General features: G+C 36.8%; 1 protein-coding gene across 3 annotated transcripts; it reads right to left on the reverse strand.

The window, feature by feature from the left end:
* Window positions 1-968: 968 nt before the first annotated feature.
* Window positions 969-10,136, reverse strand: LOC147534682 (uncharacterized). Of its 3 annotated transcripts, none has more exons than XM_086647257.1 (12): window positions 9,275-10,136; window positions 8,312-8,541; window positions 7,114-7,175; window positions 6,753-6,827; window positions 6,226-6,569; window positions 5,175-5,243; window positions 5,005-5,093; window positions 2,837-4,207; window positions 2,682-2,759; window positions 2,479-2,590; window positions 1,660-1,710; window positions 969-1,547 (listed from the first exon to the last, which is right to left on the reverse strand). In XM_086647257.1, exons 1-12 carry the CDS (start codon window positions 9,644-9,646, stop codon window positions 1,494-1,496), a joined length of 2,907 nt encoding a protein of 968 aa, XP_086503383.1. In that variant the 5' UTR covers window positions 9,647-10,136; the 3' UTR covers window positions 969-1,493. The 3 variants fall into 3 exon arrangements, with proteins under 3 accessions (XP_086503383.1, XP_086503385.1, XP_086503384.1); XM_086647259.1 differs by having other exon boundaries at window positions 6,226-6,518; window positions 9,275-9,779; XM_086647258.1 differs by having other exon boundaries at window positions 6,226-6,563; window positions 9,275-9,779.
* Between the last annotated feature and the right edge of the window lie 1,025 nt (window positions 10,137-11,161).

An 11,161-nucleotide genomic window follows, 5' to 3' on the forward strand; every position in this document is an offset into this window, starting at 1 on the left:
TCGATTGAAGGCAGATCTTGTTGAACACTTATGGATTACGAGATCTAATGATGACAATGAATAGATTTTGGTCGTTAAATTAGTTAGTAATGTAATTTAGATCGTTGGATTATTAGTAATGTGTTTTGATCGTTGGATAATTAATGCAAAAGTCGGTTTGTATTAATATATTTTTATTATTAATGTTGGTTATTTAATTTTTAAATTATTTTTAATTTACAAAAAAGAAGGCAGCAAGATATAGCCGTTGGATAATACAACAGCCAAGATCATCCCCAACATGACCGTTGAAGGAGTCGGGCGACTGTGCTTTGATTAACGGACTGAGGCACCGGCCCCACACTGGATTTGCTCTAAGCATATTCAAAGGCAGTCTCAAATGAAATCGGCATTAATATTAATTATTCTAAACTAATACTATATATCTTAACAAAAAATACTAATACTATATAATAAGGTACCAAAGTCAACAGTTGGTAGCCCAAGTGGTTACAAGGTGTTGACATAAACTCCAGAAAGTCCTGGAGGTCCCAGGTTCGAATCCTAGAGAAGGTGGAATCTTTAGTTATTCATATTGGGATTATTAGGGTGTAAATAATGTTGTTGGGCTTTAGGTCATGTTCTAGTTAGGATTATTAAGGTGTAAATAATGTTGTTGGGCTTTAGGCATGTTCTAGTTGGGCTATAGGCCCAGTCCTGTTAGTGTTTGAGTGGGCGGTTATCGAACTTATCACATCTATGATGTATCAAGTGCCAATGTAACGACATACGTAGATCGTAATCCCGTTATGACATTAAGTTGTTATCCAGATTGTCCTCTAAAATGTCAAAAAATAATAGTTCAAAAAGTTTACATTAGATTACCCTTTTATATAACAAACAAACTCTCAGATTTTATATTACCAACTTCAAACATTTCATCAAAAAAAAAATTCAAACAGGAATAACTTTCTCATCACATGTTCATATCAATAAAATTCATATATTTAAAGATAGCTTTTTATGATCTCTCAGATAAGATATAGTTTTGAAACAAAATCTTGAAAAAGAATTGAGTTATGCTTTACTATTATATTTACCACGGGTTGTTTGCTAAACTAAATAGTTCCCCGAATTCCATAATAAGAATTAGAAGGAAACAAAAGGACACCACACAGCTTGTTCGGAGTCACGTCCATATTCACAGATCAACTAAAAATGTTGTACTTCTCCTAGAATTTGTACACTGCTAAAACTGAAGAATCTGGATCCAACACAATATTTGGAAGATTTTCAGAAGCTCCCTGCTATTCAATCCTCAAATGGCGATGAAACTCGCTCATCTCCATCGCGATGTTCTATGTTTCTTGAGCCCAAGAGCATGAATCAACCTTGAGTGAAGCCTGCTTCGCCATGAAATCAGATACTACAACACCATCTTATAACAATTGTTCCCGATTTATGCAAGATATCCACGGAAGACTTCAGAGTGTAAGAGAGGATAAAACTGCTGGTCATAAGTCTGTCGTGTATGAGTGTGCAAAATCTTTGATCCTTTGTTTCAGATGCTGAAAGAATAATGTGAAGATAAAACTGATCAAAAACTTGCAGAAACGGAACAATTGTACAAGTCTAGAGTACAAGACTTCAAGGATAAGAAGGTTTAGAGAAGATATTCACCTTAAGCTCTTCATGAAGCACAATGAAGATCTTCTTCAGCCTACTGTGCTTCTGCATCGTATAAACAACAGTACATAGTTATTACAGAAATGTGTGTATTTTGTCGGTCATATGTTTACTAGTGAAGTATCATATCTTTTTCTAGTAGCACAACGAAAAGATGTGTAACATTTTAAACTAAAAAGCACTTCAAACATGCTGAACATTAAATTACTAAAAACAAACATTTCCCCGTTTCTCGTTGAGCTGTTAGAAAGTTCAGGTACATATTTTTCTCACAGGCAAGTATGTTTTATTATCCTGTCATTTACGAAATTGAAACTGAAAACCTAGTTCAATATGCAACAGAACTATGTCCGGAAAAAATTGATCAGTGAGATAACACAAACAGAACACCGAACAATGATTATCTTCATAGTTCAAGGGGAAAGGAAACCAAGTGCTACTCACTTGGCACAAAATGTCCAAGTCGTATAAGATTATATTAGAATGGTTAGAAGGTAGTGTATCTTTTTCGGGCGTCTGGATTTGAGTCGTGGAGAATTTACTTACCATAGGTAAATTGAGTCCGACTAGTTTGAATGGATTTACATATTGATCGAATCAGATTGAAAATCAGCTATTTACTAGAAAACTTCAATAGAACTCGAGATGATGAGTTAAACGTTGAATATATATAAGTTGATGATCATACAAAATAAAATGAATTATGTGGAATATTCAAAATGCTTAAACTTTTAACTGAACTGGAATACGGATTCATCAATAACAAAACGGGGAAGAACACATAAAAGAAGTGATGTTATTAGCATAACTTACTGTTTTACATTGACCATAGCTTTTCTTCAACTGGTTCAAGAGGGTTCGATATTTCTCCATATCCCTACCTTTTGCAAGTTCAAGATCACGCCCAATTTTACTGAAATCATTCCTGCAACAGATATGCATGTCACAACCGATAACAAGTAAATCAGGGCTTGTCAAACACATACAAAGAAAAACTAATAAATTAAGAAAAAGACCTGTAAATCTCTAATTGCTTGTTTAAAGAAGAGTAACTATCATATTTGTCGCAATACTCCTGCACATATTCCTTGTATCTGCATAATAACATAAAAATTATCAGCACTAACTAGTTGTACACATCATAAGATGAATATGCAGTTTAATTACTTACTGTTGGAAATCCTTTATCGCTCCTTTGAATACTGGCCCGTCCTTTTCGAACTTCGAGTAAGAACAATTATCTTCATCAGAAGAAGATTCTCTCCTCATCCGACCATTGCTATTGCTCTTCAACCAGAAGTTGCCCTTCTTATTATTTGACTCACTAATGGCACTGGATATTTGGACGGAAGGCTTTTTCACAGTGTTTGTAACCAAATTCGAGATGAGCGCAGTTCTTCCTTTAGTCAGACTAGCTACTGATTCTGAGTTATCTGTAGCACAGGGTTTACTCTTTAACGTCTTTATAGAGTGTATTCTATCGAATTGCTTCTTAAGCCCTTGAGCTTCTTCTGTGGGTATCGGCTCACGAAGTTCACCCGACTCCAACTCTGAAACCTCTCTTCTCAGCACGTTCCCTTTTCCATTAACGAGTAGAGGTTTTCCTGGGAGATTTCTGCCTCCATCCTTATCAGGAAAATACCCTTTATGTGAGTCAGAGGCCATTGACTGTTTCTCTACAATGTCACCTACCCTGCTACTTTCTTGGACGCTTCTCAAAGCAGTAGCATCTGATTTCAACCTTTTGGCACTCTCACATTTCTCGTCAACGTAATTCAGATCCGAACTCCTTTTGCGTTTGGCTTTTAACATTTTGTACGAGCTATGGGGCTTTTCACTTAGATGCTCTTTAGTAACCTGAGTTTCATTAACATCATTACAAACAAAGGGCACCTCTTGACTAACTTGTGGCTGAGCAGAACCATCTTGAAAGGGGATACTCTCTTCCAAAGATATCTTATTTGCTTCGTAACGAACTGTATCCACATCACCAACAATGTCGATTTCAATATCATCATCAAGTAAGTCTTCACTAGCGTTAGCTGTATCAGATATTTGAACATTCGGTTTATCTATCCCATTTCTTATGGGGCCATCAATAGGAGATCCCCAAGGCATGGGTACCTCACAGGTTTGTAATTTATCCACAGGTGCTTTGTCATCAGTATCTGACATAATATCAATATCAACATCAGAACCCTCTTCACTGCTTGAAGGACCATCACTTTCGCTGTCACTACTACTTTCACTTCTAACCGGGCTTCTACTTTTGCTTCTGCTATCTTTTTCAATGTCACTATCACTACTATCACTGTCACACTCAGTATCACTTCCACTAGAGGTGGGATGCCCTTCAACATTATCCGGGGCTTCCTTGTTACCAAAGAGATCAGGAGAATTTTGTAAGATATCAATATTCTCCATTGCATTTGATTCTTGTAGTTTTGAGCTGAGTTGCGTCTGGGTTTCAAATTCTTCAGTTACTTTCTCCAGAGAATGTGATTCTTGAACAGGTGTTGGTTCATGAACGAGCTGAGGAGATCTGAAAATAACCAAGCATGAGCATTAGATATACGTCCAGAACATTTCATTAAAGGAACATGTCTTTGGACCAGACAAAAACTTACATTATACTAGATAGCAAGTTAGCAACGATCAAAATGCTACATACAAGGACACTTTCTAAGAGCATATAGCAGATAACTACTTGCATAAATTGCTGACATCGAACTCAAAAAGCAAGTCACCAGTGAACTGGTGGTGTATGGATACAATGCAGCTAAGCTAATCCTAATCCTGAAGAAAGTAAGACCAGAAAACTGTAACTTCTTATTTGATCAAACAGGATATCTTTCTGAGTCTAAGTACTTGAGGCTCGGCATCCCGTTCCAGCTCGGCTAAGGCCGGGCCGAGCAGAGGGGCAGTTACTCGGGAGAGATCTCGTAATCATGTAATTTTTTTATATCTTCGCGTTATCCTTCTTCCTCGCACTCTCTCTGAAAACCTTAGCCGTACTGCCTTATGAGAAAGAATGAAGCAAACCGAGCTCACCAAACTCAGCTCGTGCGGACTACACCAGAGTTCGAGTAACTTGGGAGTTACAACAGAGTCAGATTACACAGCTTTAGATATCCTTCTATGTAAGGAGAAAATAAAGCTCTTAAAATTTGATGACTAAAATGGAAAAGAAGGGAATATCTTTAAAGCAGAAATGAAATAGGATGACTAATATCTGATGAAGACAAACCAACACATAATCAAGTACATGATAAACACAGCTGAACTGTACTACAAATTCTTTAACCTTTCTTATAAACAGTACAAGGGAACGTGAGGTACCTTCCACTTCCAGATGAAGGTCCCTTGAAGCTTTCCAAATCGATACCTGGTTTCAGATAATATCTTCCTGGAGCTCGGAAATTTGCAATCTAATGGTCAACATAAGACAGTAAAGTAAGATTTTTAACCTTTCATTCAGTTTATAGATTAAAGTTTTTTTTACTACTAACCTTTTTTAAGATCGGATCCATCTTCTTAACACAGTTGGGGACCTTGTTCCCAATTGATTTCTCCAATACCTACAAAAAGACAGAATGCATAAAATATAAGCAAGTAAAAAAAACAATTTTAAGCAGAAATCAAGTTACCGCTATCCAATTCAAAGGGGAAAATGAATAGTCTGAAACGCTATATACAGGACTACGCCATTTTGTCCACAACAAAATTCCAAGATGCAAAGATACAAATACAGAAATAATACATCAGAATGTAGACCCTTTTTTCTCCTAAGTTTTCCATACATAATTGGTCATCCGCATCTCGAGAATAATGAAGGATCATCCGAGATCATAACTGCCTTTAAGCATTTTGCAAATCCATTTTTAACATGTTCATTTTAATTAAAGAAGGATAAGTGGTTTTCGTATTAGCTAAACTATTTACGATGTACTTTCATTCGAGTTATCCCTTGCATTTAGCCTAAGCTATAAGAGCAAGGATCCCACTAGTTGATTAGCCTTGGGTTGTTATTTTCTTTTATGTTTTGTTTTTGTTATATTTTTATGTGGCTAGCTATTTGCTTTTAAAAATTTGAGTAGGGCATTCCTTACATTAACACTAACATCTTAGTGATGTTACAGATGTTTATGCATGATCTTAGAATATTTTTGGGTTAAATAGATCTCATATATGCATATCATGTCCATTTACATCGTATAACATCATTCATGCATCTTACGTGGGGATTCTTTGCGTTAAAATTATGTACTCAGATAAACCCCATTCCATAATCTTTCTTCCCACTTGTTTACACACTTAAAACATGAACCGATACAATGCTAACTATTGGCATCACTTCTCTTTTCGTTATTTTTTTAGTTGAATAGATATATTAGAAAGAGACAAATAAGACAAATAAAACAAAGACCATCACAACCAACTTCCTTTTGTAATCTCTAGAAACTACTCGTTGAACTCTCTCTTATTCTTGTTCTCAATATGTTGATGAATCCAAATCATCTTTGTTTAAACTCAATCTGAAAAAGCAGTTCAGACAGATACCTTTAAGCTCATCCCCTTCGGATTCTCCGACAGCAGGGTAATCAACATACTCTGCAAATCCTTAGGCGCTGCTCCTGCACCACACTTTGTTGCCACAACATCACTCCCGACACCATGAGCAAACCTATCGGGTGCTTCTTTACCAACATTTGTGTTTTGCTCCTTATTTGATGCCTGGATGAAATCTTTACCTACTGGAGCATTTTTAATGTTTCCAGTTCTAAAAGGAGATGCTGAAGCACCAGGTTGCTCAGGTGGAGATGGTATTGGTAACCTGCCTTTAACAGGAGGTGCTGAAGATAATCCCGGTTTGGAAACAGATTTAAGGGGCCTTACAACTGAAACTGATGCAAATAACATCGAAAAAAAGGAGCTAAGTACAACATGTATGTGATTTATATATGATCAACATTTTCCATTCAGAAAGGAGATTGCCTCTATTTGGTAACTTAAGGATACAATCCAATGATGAACAAGAAAAAGTGAACTTTCTAAGAGATCATTAGTGTATACAGTTTCTTGCTTACCTTGAGTTTGCTCGACTTTCTGTTTCTTTAAAGCAGGTTCTTTCGTCGAGTTAGGTGGCGTTTTCCGTGGATTAACTAGAAAAACACATCAGTATAAGATGATTACATAGGGAAGGAGAACTTAAATACAAGTAACTGGTATCACACATAAACAAAAGAAACAAGAAGCTTTATTTTTTCAAGACTAGAATCCTTATTTAGTCGAATCTACTCATACTGGGGCAAGCAAAACTTGGCTCCCTAAGTTAATAAACAAGACAAACGGAAATTGTTATAAACCCTAGTGTCAAGTGTCAACAAATTAGCAAACTACGACACCAATTAATATCACAGTCATGATTAAAAGTAATAAAGAACTCACAATCAACAGATGTCTTCAACTTATTCTTAACTGATTGATTCCCGTGTTCCAAGATAATGGATCTGTTTCCCAGAAAACAAAAAGGAAATTAATATGATCGTAAATGCATAGAAGGCATCATTTTCTACTCTTACACTAGTACTAATGAGGCGAGAATTATAAACAGCAACCATAAGGAAAGCTAGTGGCAGTTGCCATTTACCGTACACTGGAACAAATGTAGAGTACTACTCCATTCACACAATCAACAACTTGGTATGGAACGAGGTTAAATAGCTTACTAAATATTTAGGTAACATTATTTTCTCCTTACTTGAAGTATGTGTATAACTCAGTAACAAATTCATAGAAGGGAGTACAAGGATTTATCTACAAATCAAAACAATATATTCCTACAAAACTAATTGTTCGCGAGAAGTTAGAAAAATTGAACCGTACTTAAAATAGGAGAGGCAATGAGATTGAGTCGACATTAACATTGAACAAATCTATACAAATTCTCTCAAGCCGAACTTCACAAATTGTAATGAAGCAGTTAAATATTAACAACCTGAAACTGCACTAGGTAGTACTAATCTTACATTCTCATAATTAATGAGGAATCTCTCGATATGCCTTCTATCGATACAGAAGTAATTTTGAACCCTCAGAAATCTAAAACCTTCTATGCCGTAAATCTTTCAAACCGTGATTCCTCAGAGTGACTTTACTGACTATGTCCAGGTTTCAACAACAGTGCCTACTTGTGTGCCCTTGTCAGGGAACAGATATGCAAATATAACACTCTAAAATCCAAATCATGATAACTTCTTGGATAGCAGGCCACCTTCACAGCCCTTACTTTCCAGAGGCTGCCCTCTTTGGAACCCCGTGGATTAACTTGATAAGTTACAACCTTTAATACAGTGAAATCATTCTCCATCTAGCATTCCCCATCACACACAGAATACCTAGGTATCATATGTCAGGTCATCCCCCGGAAAAAAGCTTGATAATAACTAGGGTATTAACTAGGTGTGTACAGAAAGAAACAAACCCACAGTTCATTCAACAATCACACAAAAACATTATGAGAACTAAAAGACAGAACTAATTAACCTAAAACTATCTAAACTGGTGAAAATCCAAATTATCCTTAACAAATGACTCCAACCAGGCAACCAGTTAAGAAGCAATCATTAAACACAACATAACTTACTTGTTAGATTTTCTTTTATGCTCGGCCTCCTCCGACCGCATTTTCACATGTTTCTTTGTAGATTCATCCAAAATGCGTTGCACATTTAGCTTTCTCATTGAACAACCAGTTTCAACAAGCAAACCATTTCCATCATCGCCACTTTGACGTTCTTCATAAATATCACACAACAGATTACCCGGTTCATCCGACCACGTAAATTTGAAGTCCTTACCGCCTACATCGATTACCTGATCAACCATGGAAGTTGTAATTTGTAAGGCCCGCAATGCTCAAGAACATAATTGGAACTAAGTACTAACAAATTAAACATTACCACATATCAAAATAAAATAAAAAACATCTCAAAAAATTTTCAATTAGACATGTAAACTATGGACCGCATGCAGTCCGCAACATAGTAACGTACTAAACTACATTCCGATGTGTGGGGTATCATGTGAATAAAAGGATGCGCTTGGTAACCAGGAATTGGAAATCCGATACCGGTATCTACATTCTTGTGCATTAACAGAGCCAGGCAAAAAGAGTCTCCAATGGGTAGTTGACAAGGTGGGATATATGTCGGCATATTTTAGTATCCGACCATTATTGGATGAATCTAATCGACAATGTGGCCCCAAATTGAAGTTTTAGACTCTTGTTTAGCAACTTTGACTATAGGCAACTGATGTCAAAGTGAAGGTCTAGACAATCAAACATAATGTAAGGCACTAATTCTGATCAAAAGTTGTGATATTTCCAAAAACTAAAAAAAAATGGACCAAATTCAACAAAAATATTGTATAGAAATTTGTAATCTTCAACAAGTACGTCTAACCATCATAACCTAATTGAAAAACCAAATTTTAGGAAATAGTAGTAATTCTGCACAATGTTGAGATTTTGAACATAAAAATCATAAATCAAAACCGAATTCAATTGAAAACCCTAATTGAATTGAATTTTCAGTGAGAAGATTACGTTTCCAGATGGATTTTTAGCGTTAGAATCAAATTTGATTTGAGAAGTACCGCCTTCAGCTTCTACACGTTTCATCTCGTCAATAAGGTCAGGAGTAAGACGAATAATCATGGCATAAGAAAGTGGATCATCACTAACAAGTTTGAAACTCTCGTCTGGTACCACCGAAGGGTTTGTGGATTCATGGAGGTTACGAGAAGCGACGCCGCCAGTGGAGAGACGGTTTGGAAGGGCAGATGGCGGTGTAGCGATGGTACGATGAGACGGAGGTTGCGGTGGATAGAAAGGAGAGCGTTTTCGTTTAGCACCACCGCGACCACCACCACCTCCGCCTCTGCCTCTACCGCCGAGCTTGCCTGAACTCCCATACATCTCCAATTTCTATTTTCGTTACTGAAAACGTGTTGGAAATTGGTTTACGTGGGTTTCTGCAAGAGGATGGTTGAGAGAAATTGAGCAGTCAACAGATGGAGAGATACAGAGAGAGAAAGTTTCTGGTTTTCTGAAAGGCCGGCGCTTTGGGGAAAGCAAAATAGTTTCCGGGGTGTGAAGACTTGGTCAAAAATTGGTCAATTTTGTTTGACAATTTTATTTGGGGAAAGCAAAATAGCTTCTCCACCTCAGCTCTCTCTCTCTCCACCTCATCTTCTCTCTCTCTCCACCTCATCTTCTCTCTCCCCACCACTATCTCTTCTCCGACAGGTCGCCGGCCGGAAAATTTTCCGGCCGGCGACCATTAAAAAAAAAATTCACTCTCTCTCTCAAAAAAACTTTTTTTTTTTTTTTTTTTTTGCTTCTTCTCTCTCTCTCTAGAAATCTAGAGAGAGAGAGAGGACCTGTTGAAGGTCCCGAACGGACCTTCAACAGATCCGTTGAAGGTCCTGTTCGGGACCTTCATCAGATCTGATGAAGGTCCGAACAGGACCTTCAACGGATCTGTTGAAGGTCCTGTTCGGGACCTTCATCAGATTTGATGAAGGTCCCGAACAGGACCTTCATAGATCCTCTCTCTCTCTCTGGATTTGGTCTAGAGAGAGAGAGAAGAAGAAGAAAAAAAAAAAAAAAAAAAATTTTTTAGAGAGAGAGAGTGATTGAATTTTTTTTTTATTTTAATGGTCGCCGGCCGGAAAAAAATTTCCGGCCGGCGACCTTGTCGGAGAAGAGAGAGAGAGGTGAGGTGGAGTGTTTTTTTTTTATTTCCCCTTAAAATTTATTTCCCCGGAAAATTTCTAAAATTCTACATATTCCCTTTAAAATTTCACACCCCGGAAACTATTTAGCTTTCCCCAAAGCGCTGGCCTTTCTGAAATTCTTTATTTGATGTTGAACTTGAAAGGTCCTTACACTTCCGGTTAATTCTAATTTAGCCCCATATTTAACTTGAATAGATCTTTTTTCAACTTTTGCCCTTTCATTCTTTTACCCTTTCATTCTAATTTGGCACCATAAACTTCAATAGATATTTGTTTCTTGAGAATATCAGATATTTAAAGCAAAGGTTTTAGATTGTTATTCATATTGAGTAATACTTGAGTACATTTCAGTTCGTAATATTCTACAAAGAAGATTTATTTTGTCATTCTAATTAAGTGTATAACACAAAGTGGATTCTTGTCAAGAACAATCTGGCAAGGACATTATTTGGAAGTTGTTTTGAAATATAGAGTGAATATTGTTTGATTGATTTTACTGAGAAATTCCCATGTTTGAAGAAGTGAAGTTGTTGGGTAAATCTCGATTGATGGTCAAATTTTTTTTAAAAAATTAAGATATTTCCTTTTGGCAAGTTTCGTATGTGCCTCCCATAATTGTCGAAGGCACCTCCGCCCTTCAGAAGCTTCCTCTCGAATCTTTGTGGGAGGTGCTTATAACACTATTAAGGGCCAT

This window comes from Eschscholzia californica, unplaced genomic scaffold, assembly GCF_041429995.1.
Source record: "Eschscholzia californica isolate CP2 unplaced genomic scaffold, dmEscCali1.0.p SCAF_6, whole genome shotgun sequence".
Lineage (NCBI taxonomy): Eukaryota > Viridiplantae > Streptophyta > Magnoliopsida > Ranunculales > Papaveraceae > Eschscholzia > Eschscholzia californica.